The 14,824-nt window shown below is 37.6% G+C and overlaps 1 protein-coding gene across 1 annotated transcript in view; it reads right to left on the minus strand.

Moving 5' to 3' along the window:
• Nucleotides 1-14,824, minus strand: part of LOC134529256 (RNA-binding protein 24-like) — a 576,520-nt gene that overhangs the window by 104,143 nt on the left and 457,553 nt on the right. Inside the window, exon 3 of the mRNA XM_063363156.1 lies at nt 4,287-4,344. Within this exon, the coding sequence (XP_063219226.1) occupies nt 4,287-4,344 (58 nt within the window). The remainder of the gene's footprint in view (nt 1-4,286; nt 4,345-14,824) is intronic.

The raw sequence follows: 14,824 nt of genomic DNA on the forward strand, positions 1-14,824 counted from the left end.
AAGAAAAGTGTTCTAGAGTGTGATTTTAAATAGTGCATAACCTCACCTCAGCCACTGTACCACAACCCCAACCCTCACCCCTATTCACCCCTACACATCTAAGCCCCTCCACTGACGACCACAATCAATCACAATCAACAAGACCCACCCCATCGTCACCACAACTGCAAAATCAGTCACCAGCACAACAGCACACCACCAGAAATGGACCTGACAACAGCTTCTATGGGAAATTTTTCCACCCTGTTGAGAGACACTTATCTGGCTTCCGGAAAGTGAATGGTTTTCACCCTAACTGCTTGATCAAATTTATATGGCACAAACTTAAGCTCTGACAGAAAGGAAGCAGTTACATGAAATTATTTTCCCTTTTACACAACCTCCCTTGAGTGAACGTACCATGCTGGCTATCGAAAACAACTTTTCTATTGACAAATACCACAAGGAAATGTTAATTTTTTTTTTATTCCCAGCCACATGTTCACCAACATGCGATTGGAGTAGTATCACAGACGCCAGCAGCAAAATTATGTCATTCCTCAATACAAAGCAGATATCAAGGATGCCGCATTAGCGCTCTGCATGGGAGTCTCAGAAGCTGAGATAGTTTCTAACATTCTGGATGGCAACAATCCAGCCGAAAGATCGCGATCAGTGTTTCAGGCTCGACGAAAGAATTTTGCGAAACTCGATAATTAGTGTATTCATGTTACAAATACCGAATTTGCGGATTTAAAAAGGAATAGAACCACATTTCTCTCAAGCCACCAAAACTCCAAAATGGAAACAGCAAACAGCCCTTTCCATCCTAGACAACAACCACAATATCAATCCAATAATTCTGGAGGATTAATGACCAGAGTGCACATCTCCCATTTAAAGTAGTCTCACCCAAACATGAAGTAAGTACCCTTTTTTTACTGCTCCTACCATAGGAGTGTTTATAAGCTTTGGCATGCTCAAAAAATTAGCAAGGCATTCTTACCAAAAATGCTAAGTTTTAAAATTAAGTTACTACAAAATCATGGCATTAAAGATAAGTTGTCTTAGTTTTAAGTGGTGCCCCGTTAGTTGATAAGTGTGTTTTAAGGAGTTGCAACAAACCTAATGTTTAGTGTTAGTATTCTGTACACAGGGTACCTAGGCATGAACAAGTGTTAGCCATTCAGCAGGGAAGTATGTGCCAGAAAACAGCTTATCTTGGCAGAATTAATAGGTTTTAGCTATTTTTTATATTTTTTTATTTTATCTGATTAATTGAACTAATTCCTTTTTATTTTCTTTTTTAGACTGTACCCGCTCACTCAAACTATCCCTGATCAGTGTACATCGGTATTCCCAGCGCCACATGCTGATGATCCAACAGTCCCACATTATATCAGAAAGGCTCTTCTTTTTTTTGCTCCTGATCACGACTTGGGTGTAATTCCTCTCTCTCATCATGACTCTGGGTGAGACTCCTTGAAGTTACTGCTCCCATCAGCCCATACTGGAGCACGAGCCTCCTAAGATGTCATCTGAACTAGGCAATTCTTCTCAGGCCTGGAGATATGTTTCGCCACAGCAGGAGCACATCGAAGAGTCTAAGTTCATCAATTTCCCATTATGCCATCTCTTCCTCCAACACCCTCTTGCCCACCCTGTTTTTCGCGGGTGTTCCCAGAACCAGGTGTCTGGAGCATTGACCTGCTGACTGTCTCTAAATTAAGATCCCTCACTGGTGGAACAAAGCCACTCCCCAAGCATGCTGCTAGCACCTCTTATGCGCGACCTCTCAGTTGTCTGTAGTACTAAGATTGAGTTAGTTTTTCACCTTCCCACCAGGCGGTGACTGTAGCCAGTGTCATTGGCTACTGGTCTGTCATTAGCCTTGGTACCCAACCGTGGCATCTGCCGGCAGTCTTGGGAACCATGAAGCATTGCAGATCACGTCTCCATTTTTGTGGATCCCTAATACTTAAGGACCTATGACCAATCAGAGGCTACTATCTCCTCCCATCTCCTTGGCGTAGTTCTGCCTTTTTCTCCTCCACCCTTTCGGCACCATGGAAGGAACCATTACTATACGAGCACCCGCTGGCTCGCAGCTGTTACTTTCCATTTCGCGAACGAGCTAGTCACCGACTCTCGCCCCACGACTCGTAATTCGTAGTTGCACTGAGATAGAGACCGGTCACTGCCTGTGGCGAGATGTAGTCACTTTCACAGAGGAATTGCATTCCCTTGTATAATTGTTTGCTTTTCTGTTTCGTAGTGATTTAGCAATGTCACTTTGCGGTAGTATATCATTTCGGTCTTGAGTATCTGCCTAGGCTGCACTAATTTGATCATATATTCAGTACTACCCACCAAACGTTAAGTGATATGCCTTGTTTTTTGTTTGGCTTCATTCTTTTTTCTTTCCCATCTAGACTCACTATGCTTGGTGTGTCTCTTTGCAAGGTGTGGGTCCAATTGTAACCCCCCCCCCCCCCAATTCATTACCTAATGGAGAGACCGGCAGTCTTATGCGCCTCCTGATGCAGGAGCTCTCACAGAATAAGTCGAACAGCCAATCATCTTGGTGTCGCCTGCCAGCCTTTTCGGCCTTAGCTATGTGGTTTTTCCGTAAATTTTATGGCTGGCAAGGAGACAATTTTATAAGAAAAACTAGGAAAACTAAGTAATAGGACACTCTAACACCTATGTATTTCTTTAATTTAATATTATAAAATAAAGACATAATGTCACTGTGGCCAGTTGACAGCTTTATTAAATATAATGTTACTATATCTTTGTAAATTTCACATCGTAAATCCTGTGTAATGTCAAGTTTAATTTTATTGCTAATACATGGCAATTTTTCTGTTCAAGATAATTTAAACTCATATACTATTGCTGCAAACCTGCCATAAGAAAAAATAATAATTATTATAACAATCAATAATATAATAAACCAGGAATAAAATCTGAAAATTTGGTTTTTGTCACTTACATAATCACCTATCCCAATGGGATACCTCTAAAGAACTTTATTCCTGTATCGTATTTTCACTTAGAACAGCATAATAGACAAAAGCCAGTTAGTCTAAGTTCCACAGTAACTCTGCTGCTAATGCCTGTAGGAGTTAAGCTAAATTTGTTTGTCACTCACTCCGCTTTGACTCTGGGTTTTCTGCACACTACTTTGTTTCCTTTACATTGGTCTACACATGCTTCAAGGCCTTGTTTGTTATAAACGATAAATTATAATTAATAACACCCAGAGTGGAGGGTCACAGGCGAATTTTCAGCCGTGGATTGAATTTAGATCAGCCTGTATACATATTTCGGGACCAGTTTGTTGAATTAATCATACTTCTTGCGAAATCACTGTTTAATACAGCTCCAGGCAGCATCAATAACTATGAACAAGCTGTATAAGATTTTAATGGGAAAGTGTTTCATTTTTCCTGCTGGCTACATGTTTTGTGGCAGAAAGACAAGAACTGAAGTCGTCAAGTATGATATGTATAGTTAAAGAGTATTAAAAAACTGTTATATGAATCATTATTTGGCAATGCTTGTTTGTAACTAAATACACATGCAACTTTCTAAATATTCCAGTGAAATATGTCAGTTGGTAACATAAATAATAAAACATGTTGCATTAGGGTTTATTAAATAATAATTTAAAAAAATTACTTCATATTTGAGTTAGAAATATAACATTAATGATTGACTTCGGTGTTTGACTTTAAAATTGCACCACCAATATTTCTGAAATGGAAGGTGCTATTGATGTGATGTCATAAAAAAAATTGAAGTTTAGACAAAATTGATAATAGCAGCTGTAAATATTTTTATAATAATAATAAATGTGTTTAATGTGTAATTTTTCGAAATTTTTAATGCCTAGGAATAAAACTAAAGGAAATGTGAATGTCATTGGTGTTTTTTTTTTAGATTTAGTTTCTAGTGGAAGTAGTTAAGCAGTTATAGTAATGTGAACATTTTTTAATAGCTACAGTTGGCTGCTCTAATAACCCGTTTAAGTACTATTATGTTTAGGTTTTTCGCATGTTTTTTGTTCCTAATTTCCAGGAAAACCCACATTACCTTTGTAAGTTTGTGTTTTTTCTTGTGCCATATTTCATTCAGCATTATCTTCAGAAAAACACTACATTCAACACATAAATTCCGTTAATTCTGAAGACGAAATATTAAAACATATCAACAAAGACAAAATCAAAGTTCTGCGTCTTCATGGCTACTCCAACACATCGTAAAGGAACGTACAAGCACATAACATCGACCAAACTACTTACCTATACTGGCTGGGTAGCACGGTGGGGTAGCCGGCTCTGATACCCGCAAACGAGAAACCTGGAAAATAAAATGTAACAATCGCATCAAATTCAGTTGACAAAGTGATTGCACTATAGTCAATGGTCTATAGATTTCCACTGTGACTACAAAGCTAGTGATAAATATACCATGTTGTACAGTATTTCACCATACGGCTTGGTCTCACATGCCATGATTTTGATGTAAACATCTTAGATCACGGTATACAACATTTCGTAGGAGTGATTTCGAGGCAAAGGGTCGAAAGTCGATGAACGGTAATGAGACACAAAGATGGCGGACACGCATGTAGCAACATAAACCAGTATATCGTCACTTTCGTAAACATTAGGGAGCATACCAAAAGCATTGGTGTTCCAAATGAAACTTTGTGATAGTACAACTATCCTATGATAATTTTTTTGGATTTATAGTCATTCGAAATAAAGTCAACTAAAAAAATGCAATACAATTTTGATAATCCTTAATTAAAATTGAAGTATAGAGATGCGTAGCGCAGCATTCGTCATACTATAGAGATACAAGACCACTTAAATTTCTGGCAATCTTAAATGCAGTTTTTGAACACGTATACACAAACACATTCCTACACACCACAACCGAAGTTTAACTGTGTGAGTAGATAATGTCTGTGTGCTGAGTGACTCTTGGGACCACGATGTCGTGAATTGGTTGGATCTGCTGTGGCTAGCTCAGGCTGTAAGACATTACTTAGCGATGAGTCATGATTTTGGAAGTACCTCGCGACCGTATCTCTAATTGCTAAATTCAATAGTAGTTGTACTTGACCCTTGCTGTAGAGGTTAATTATTTTCCAGGTTGCTGACATATTTTTACCCCATACCCCTTCACACATCACAGACCTGTCAAACTCATTAGTTGTTTTGAACACGGGCACACGAACCATGCTGTTTGCTATAACTTTTGCCATTTTTAGGTTAGGTTGGTTTCAAGCAAGGGCTACTCTTTGTTTTCTTGAGGGGTAGTATGATCAGTTGTAGTATGTGGGTTTAATTTATTGATTTCGTGTAAATGAGTATATTTGAATTATAAATTCCTTTGAAACTATAATAATTTTTTTCAGCTATCAGAACTTTGGACATTTTTTTTCTGCTAGCTTCTTCTGTGTACTTACAACTTTTGTGTGAAAATGTAGCTATGTGGGCTTTGAATATTTTTCAGCCTTATGCTTCCTTGTACTTAAACATTTGTGTGGAGAGAGGGTTGTGTGGACTTTGAATATATTTTAGCTAAATGCTTCTCTGTACTTAAAAAATTGTGTAAGTTACTATTTACCAGGACTTTTAATATTTTTTGACTACTTCTGTGTAATTTGTCAGTTACAGTACTTTAACATTTTTAGAGATTTTTTAGGTTAGTTTCGGGCAAGGTAGTGCTAACTTAAGAATTGGTTTGTTGAAGCTGTTTTTTGTAGTTTTGAGGTTATGTATGCAAACATTTTCATGTAATGGCTAGCTACATTGTTTTCTTAATTCTTTTGTTATAGTTCTCCGTACTTAGGGCTTCCTTTGCGTGTTCCGTGCATTCAGTGCATACTACCGATTGTTGTGATGACATCAACCATGCAGAAATGTTGTTTCTGTTTTGCTACCTTTACAATAGCTAAAAATTTCTACCGGCATTAACGACAGTGTGCTGACAACCTGCAGCGTGACCTCAATCAGTGTCATTTGCGTGGCAAGATGGTTGCTCGCTGTGATAAAATGTGGTTGCATATTACAACATGTTGTCCTCACGACTTCAGACACCCGGTGAAGCTTCTACTTCAAAACCTTGGAGAAATCCAGCAATGCCAGACATCATGAGAAGATGTCTTGCGGTCTCAACTCTAGCCATAAAATGTATTTATGTGGGAACTATATTAAAGTGTACGCCAGGGCTGGTAAGTTAAAAGTACATGCCAAAGTTTGCGAGGGTCCTGCTCCACCATCAACCAAGAAGCAGAGGAGAGCCGCATTTAAGCCAGCAGTTACACCTAGGCCAAGCACCAGCCGAACAAAGCTGGTGACAAGAGGTGGGTTGTGACCTATATCCATGGTTTCATCATTGCAGAAGTGGGATGCTGGGATAACTTGAAGAATGGAAAAAATAAATCGTGAAACTCGATAATATTAAAGGTCTGTAATCCTTCTCCGAACTGAAACATTTCGACCAGTTAGCTAGTCGAGGGGTTTGCTTTGTTAAAACGTCTACAGCAGAGATTATCTTTAGCGAATTGGATTTAAACGAAAGTGAGACATTAAATGCGTACCTAATTATATTTAATAAATAATTCAGATGGCTGTCTGGGTGTCTTTTGCACTGTTTTTATCCACTATCAGCTTGCGCATCGTTCATGGAGCGCACCGCATCAAATTTGCGACGTTGCAGAAATCGTCTCACTCAATTGGCACCTTACATAGTGTTTCTAGTGATTGTTCAAATACATACTTTCGGCTGGCTCTTGCACGGGGTAAGGTAGACCTATTTTCGTGTTTGTCTTTAAAGCGAAATACTTTTACCAGTATTTTTGAAGCAGGTAACATTTTTTAGTTTTAAATAATTTACAGATTTCTGTCCATGTTCTTTAAAGAAGCAGAATAATATGCTAAGTATAATATTTATTATTTTTAAATATATAAATTACTTGAATTTTAGGATGTTTGGTTTTTGAAAGACTGCAAGCAAGTGCACTGCCACGTGTGCAGAGCCCACACACATTCGATGTACGAGCCTAAAGCACCTATGCTGCTTGACCTAAGTCAACAAACTACATCAATCTAGGTGGTATCCACTACCAAAAATATTTCCCTCGCATTTCATCAACTAAAAAACACATTACGCGGACATTCAATTATTAAAAATGGACATTTAAAACATTCGTATCTAGGTTTTATTGTGTTCCTTTTGCCTAAAATTGAAAAAAATTACATAATGATAACCTTTGAATATTTGCACGGGATTTGCATTGACTAAATAATAATAATAAAACAAACAGCACAATTACTCCAGTGTGTGAATATGTAAATTATCTGCTCGCTACGTTACGACTTTACGTGTAATGATATATTGCTTTATTTAAATACATTTACATTTTTTGCTTTTCAATGTAAACATTCAAAGTTTTAAATAAGTTATTATTTTTGATTCCAAATTATATTGTATTGGTTTTCAATTATTAAGATCGATTCAAAAATTATACCTGTCAATATTCAATAAACAAATAATTTTAGGAGGAAGAGAAGCATTTGTAAATAAAAAAATTAAACCCTTACCAAAATTGTAATAACAATTATAGATGCAGCTATTGTACGTTTAAAGAAACGACAAACGGAGTAAAGGACCCTCTAAACTACAACATAAGCTGTGCTGAAATTTAAATAAACCTTTAATTTCTTTAAAATAAAAATATTTTAATGCCACACTTAAATATCAACATTCGCAATATTTTGATCGCCGGCCATAAAACATAATGATTCTGTGAACAATAAGAAACGCTCATGCGCACAAATTTGGAGCGGAAGGCACACGATTGACAAATCTGCAGCATTAAATTATAACGAAAAACGTTTTTATTACCGTTTAAACAAAATATGGAACACAATTCATTATAAATTCATTATGCTGAAGCTTTTTATTCGAACTAAAAATTACAACAGTATGGTTCCATTTATGGTTCCTGAATATGCATTATTATAGAATAGACATATTTTTGAACACGTATATGGACATAATAACAAGCAATGATAGTGTTTGTATTTACCTTCTATTAATAGCAATTTTCACCTAAAAATATCAGGTTTTAAAAAAGTTCTTAAGGGTCCTCAGATAAACTTTAATACATTTTAAGGCAAGGCATTTCTCGCAAGAAACTTACATATCCAATTCTATCATTTAACTCCTTGCCATTTTTTGTCACCCAAAAAACATGTCTATAAAAATATATTTATATATCTTCTTTGTCTCCCCCACCTATGTTTTTCTTAAAATCCTGGCTAAGCCCATTATTACAAACTGTGTGTTACAAGACTAATAACGAGGATAATTTGATTGCCAACAGCAATATTTTTAATTTTATTCTAATTAAATATCAGTTTTTGGAAACAAAATAAATACATAAAAAATGAAGGTGTCAAATTAAAAATGGTGTCTAATGACGTACACTTCTGGCTCAGCATTTCTTTGGCTTTGTGTTTGTGAGCTTGAACACTTGCAAAACAATATTATTTCTGGCTGGTTTTATTGAAATTAGTAATCGTAGTAGCTAGACCATTAGTCACGTGTGTATATGTATATATGTATGTATATATATACACATAAATTCCATTACAGTGTTATTAAACTGAGCAACGCCTGTAATTTCTTGTGAAGTTCCTCAATACATTAATGTATAATACATTATGGTACAATTCCCTCTGGCACTGTGCCCTTATTGTAGTTTTACCAGTATGGCACTTTTCTCCCTGACCGAAGGGCAGGGATAACTACCATAATGGCAGAATTCCCCCTGGCCTCCTCGGAACAGAGGGAAAAGTAACTGCCATAAGGAAAAAGGTACCATGGGAATTATACCAAAGACTTTTACATATATTTGATATAAGAACATATTGCTGCTCCCTGTAACAATTATTTTAGAAACATATGTTTCTCCGCGTGCGCAATCTGCTGAATTATCATATGACTAGAACTAAGGAAAGTCGCCGTCAGAAGTGTTATCTGTAGTCTTTTAAGTTAACCCAATAAACTGCTGGAGTTGACAGCACTATCTACCGACGAATTCTAAGAACTCCTCTGAGAGCAATGTCATTGTACTCATTCCTTGGAGTTTATAAGAATATATGGTAGAAATCCCTCTCATACTTTTAACTTACGGTACTTTTCTACGCCCCCTAAAGACGGGACGAGGGGAGGAGATAGAGCGCAGCACTCGAAGGGGTAAGGGCGTGCAGAAACTGCAGGCACCGGGTGATACGGGTGGCACTCAGCAGGACACGCAGAGCCGTATCGGCCGGTAAGTGCTCGGAAGCTCATTCACGTGTGATATTTTAACGTGGATAAAGGTGCGCAGCGCAGCGGTGATACGTAATCGCGGCCGAGCTACGATAGCCGGGGGATCTGAGCCGAGACGTGCTTGAAGGCGCTGGCAGCGCAGAAGCTTTGCATCATGTACGTGAACAGAGGCAGTGGCGGATCCAGGATTTTGGTTTGGGAGGGGCTTGAGATGAGGCTAGGCTTTATCAAGGAAAACACTAAATAGTGGACCCAGATGCTTTTGAAGGGGGCTTGAGCCCCTTAGCCCCCCCTCTGGATCCGCTACTGAACAAAGGCGTGGGTAAAGCGAGACACTGCTGGCGCCGTATGGGGAATGCATGCAGTCGCCCGCTGACTGAAAGCGGTAGGGAAACCAAATGTCAGGCTTGAGGCCTGGGTAAAATCAAACAATCCTTAAAAATAATATAATGTGGGTCCAAAAAATTAAATGTAGCTTAAAATTAACAAATCCTCAAATATTGGCTCATTATAAAAAAATATCTGTCATGAAAACTAAATAAGTGGCACATATTAGGGAGCACAGTTTAAAGAAGGCAATTGAGCTTTATTTTCAAGGTACAGTGTCCTGTGGAATTGTACTGACCTAAAATTTGAAAAAGTTGTAATTACCTTTAGCTGTGAACTGTCCCTAGAAATTGGAAAGCTAAGTTCTGTTAATATTTTGACAAAAGTAGCTTTTACTCTACTTAAGAGTTATGTTTGGTCACATACCTAATAAAAACCTTGAAGATCAAAGTGTAGAATTCACTACAGAGATCTGTTTACAAGAGTGACGGTATGCGCCTATCAACCAAAATGGCTACTATGGCCTCATTGGTAGCTTCTTTTCTCTTACTGGTTTGCCGTTGCCCCAAGCAAACTTGTTTTACATTTCCATGCCTATCAACATGAACTTAACTTGACAAATTTTTTGTTCATCCGGTATTATTTTTAAAAGGTCTGCCTCAGTAAAATACTAATTTCACGCACTACAACATTGCGACGAAAGTATTTTCGTCTCGAAAGAGCATTTAATTTTTGCTTCACACAGTTCCAGCATGGAAAGTATTTTGTTCGTATTTCCTGCCATTTTAAAATTGATCATCAGCATTAGCTGATGTTTTGGGTCCTCCCAATAAACTAAGTCGATTTCCTGGTTCTCATTCCAATGTAAGCTCACTAAAGATATTTAAATTATAAGATGATATTTTTCTTTAAATATGGCCATTTCTGGATTTTTGCCACTGTATTGTGAACGAACTTTTTGTGCTCTTTAGAATACTCTCAATCTTTTAGGTTCCTTGGGAAAGAATTCTAAGATTGTATGGTTGAATCATATCATTGGCTTCGTGTCCACGTTTATATTATTTTCTCTTATTCTATGATGTATTCTGATATTGCCTTTTTTTTATAAGACATTTCTCATTTTCTCCTCTTGGTGTTTCATCCTCGGCTTCTGTCTTTACAGATGTGAGTGGATCCTCAATTTTTATGTTTTCATGGCAACTAGTGATTGGTTTAAAATTTACTAATTTATTTATAATCTTAAAATTTTATTATTTGCTATAAAGCCTGTAACATCAAGCTACTTTATATTTCACATGGACGGACTGCACAGCTTTATTTAGTACGCTATTCAACTAACTGATAATATATCGTATGACCTTTCTTTAAAGGTTAATTCGTCCTGAAGTAAATTTATAAATTTCTTCCATACATTAATTTGCTATTGTTGCTATTAATGATGTGACATATTCAGTTTGGCTTGAAACAAAAACCTAATATTTTTGTATTCTTGAGCATTGTTGATACCACATATCAAATACGCTGATTAATAGTTACTAATACGATTTTATTACTATCAATGATTTTACCAAACAACGAGAAACAATAAGTAGCAAAGGCCTCAAAGAGGATTATAAACTTTATGTTTATGCTGAAAGAAAGAAGTATGATTCGTCTCTCCATGCCTCGAAACAATAGCTCGTACTGCTTATAGCCAAAACGCACAATAATGTAATAGTCGCTCCTGCAGATAATCCACAGGATTATATCGTGTGATTGTTGCCTAGTAACCAATTAGCAAAGTAGGGCGAATAAAGAAAAAAAAAGCAAGAACCTAGATATGCCATTGGCTCATTGGGCTTTGAAACACATCCCGGATTTCCTCAAAGACAACGCATCAACCGGATAGTAAAGTTCATCTTCACCAAGGACTAGCCAAGATACATCAAACTGGAAAACCAATGCAGAAGTAAGCCACTTACTGTTCGATAACTGCCAAATAACATTTGTGAACGGTGAACTATACCCACACCTACGCATGAACATGGCCTTTTAGAACTGAATTGAAGATAACTTCTTGCATACCAAATGCATACTAAGTTCCAGCAAACGTTATACGGCCACAGGCAGTTCCCAATACAGAGTCCAAATAATTTCGACAAAAAAAAGTTGGTTTGAATACAAACTACTACAAAATTCCATTGCTGAAAATAAAATTTAAAAAATTGTTTTGTATACATATGTAATAACAGTAAGTAGGCCTCAATTAATTAAAAAAAAAATTACCTAGTTTTAATTTATGTTTCCGATACTGTAAAATAAAGCCAGTGTTACACGTGAAAGTCAAGCACAAAGCATACCTGAATGCCAAAATACGTCAAAAACATAGTTATTTTTTTACAATAATCTAATTTTCTTGAATAAAATCATTTATTTATAACTAAATTTATTTAATTTTAAAAAGTCGGAATTGAATGTTATTTCTTTAAAGAACAATAATGTTTTTAAGTATATCAGGGTTTAAACTACCGAGAATCAGTAAATCCTACAGGAAATATGTAAAAAAAAATCCACAAATATTAATATGTTTGCAAAATTTATTAATTATTCCCAGTAAAATTAAACTGCTTTTAAATAGTTTTCAAAGTTCCATAACAAGAGTGAAAATTTTAGTTTTTATACGACACAGTGAAGTGCAGAAGAGTGATAAATTTGTCTAAAAATGCTTTAATAAAAAAGAAAATTTATAATTTAAAATTCTACCTAAAAACACGTGCGCGATACAAACTATAACAGTCTTAGAACACAGCCCGTATCTCGGTGTTCATTGACGCACATCTCGGCCGACAGCTCGACGAGAAAACGAAGAGAAAGACATTTGAACACGCTCCAAGACCCGGGCGAAATCTATTTTCATTGCCACTGCGTTGGATCCCGGGGCTGCGCTACAAATGCTGTCAGCTAGCCCGCCGGGCGGCGACTGCACGGATAGGAGCGTCCAGGTAGCAGACAGAAGACCGAGAGTCATGTGTCTGAAAAGTTTGAGAAACGTCTGTTGGTCAAAAACCTTTTCGGCTAAATTAATTTCGGGCACCTGCCTGTCAGTCACATTTTGCCAGAGTTACACATTTTTCTAGCGAGATTAATTTTCGAGTCCCGGTCAAATTTCTGTCTGTCAGAAGACTATTCGGTTAAATGACTTTCGGGCTAATGCCAGAGTTGTAGATTTTCCCGAAAAAATCTATGTTTTTTTGTTTTCTGGTCAAACGACTGTAGGTCAATCGAATGTCGTTCGAACGACTTTTCTGTTAAATGTCTTTCGGGCTACCTGTCAGTCAACTACATTTTTCAAGAGTTTTTCAGATTTTCCCAGCGAGATAAAATTTCGAGTATCTCGTCAAACGACTGTAGGTCAAACTACTTTAGGTCAAACGACTTTAGGTCAAACGAATTTGGCAGCAAGACGACTTTTGCGGCAAGACACCTTGCCAGTGTGCACTTTGATTGTCGGCGTCTACACATTCGCAGACAAAATCATTGTTGGATCAAAATACGTGGCAGAAATGTACAAAAGATCTAATAAAGCGGTGTCACGGTGGTTCAGTGACCAGACCACTCAGCTCTCACCAAGTTAATCCGGGCTAGATTCCCAGCTAAGTAAACAGAGTCATGTGGCTGACGTTACCATCAACAGGTGAATTTTCTCCGAGCTCTCCAGTTTCCATTTTTTAAATTATTCGTGCAATGGGGAATATTGATTAATACAATTCTTTAGACAAACGCCATTGCAGCTTTGCACTGTTTGTCATGGAACATATTCAAGAATGCAAAAATAAAAAATTCTGGACAACAAAGTGAACAGATGGACCCAACGATGAAAATGAAAAGGTATTATGGAAAACACATCTTCACACACAAAATATCAAACAGCACAATGATTCCGTGGAAGAAATTTAATCATGAAAAAAATAGCACATACGAACAAAGTGGTCTGATAATGACTAGATAGTTTCAACAAGAATAGTAACTGTAAACAGACAACAAACTTGGACAACACAGCAAACATACAAACACAATGATGAAAATAAACACGTATTGTGAACAACACAACGATGTTAGCACCGACGAACACAGCACTCTTTCTATGACAAAACAGTTGCGACGTTTCGAAAACTGGAATCTGTTCTGATCAGGCACACACAAACAGATATTGGACAACAATTATGTGGGTACAAACAATGTCCTTAGAACATGAGGAGCTGGAACGCCGGAGAATCCATAATCCAGTTGCGTGGCACACACTCAAGACGGAAAAGAAAGAGGTGAAAGATCACAGCAAATACTACATAATGTGGAAAAAATCTTTGGGAAACTCTCCCAAATGTAAGCAACAACATGTAAGTGAAATGGTCGGCACTTAAAACACTGACCAAAAAAAATTAACCGGATGGAAACAAGGAGCTCGCGTTTAGACCATAATTATGGTCCTTATATTTCTCGCACCGTTTTGCCGACAGCCAAGGATCTAGGGATCATAATTGCATCTGTCCGTTGGAAGGCGGAAGTAGTATCGGAGGGTGGATCGTACATTCTAGTGGTATATGGGCTAGGAGGGAGGGGAAACCAGGTTTCGTAGGAAGTATTTCGCGGAGGAATAAGACGTCATGCGGTGCTGCCGAGAACTTGTAAATTGTCGGTGTTGGGGGGGGGGGGGGAATTAGGAATGCTACCCGGCGTAAGAGCGAGGCTGCCGTTTCATTTCTCGGTGTTACTATCAGTGCTAGGCCGTGCGCCCACCGAGAGGAATCCGAGCATTCCACGCACAAAAGACATATTGCACTGTAGACGAAAGTGTGACTATATGGCCATGCATCCGGGCTCTGCGGCTTTGTGCAGCAGACAATAACTGGCGTGGACTAGCTGAAGGGAAGGCTGAACATGCATGTGAAAGGAAATTATGTGGGCTTAAGCCTGGTGGGGCTGCGGGAGACTAAGACCTTTTTTGGGGCCCACAGGCCACTACAGTATGTAGCAACACCAAATAATACTAAAACCAAATAAAAACTTTAAAACATCAATGTGAGACCATATTACTAGAACACTTAGCCATCATCAATTCAAAACTAATTAGTGGCACAATATCACATTGCTTATGCAACATATTAGTTAATTCTTAGTTTCC

The sequence above is a fragment of the Bacillus rossius genome, chromosome 2 (assembly GCF_032445375.1).
Source record: "Bacillus rossius redtenbacheri isolate Brsri chromosome 2, Brsri_v3, whole genome shotgun sequence".
In the NCBI taxonomy this organism is placed as follows: Eukaryota; Metazoa; Arthropoda; class Insecta; order Phasmatodea; family Bacillidae; genus Bacillus; species Bacillus rossius.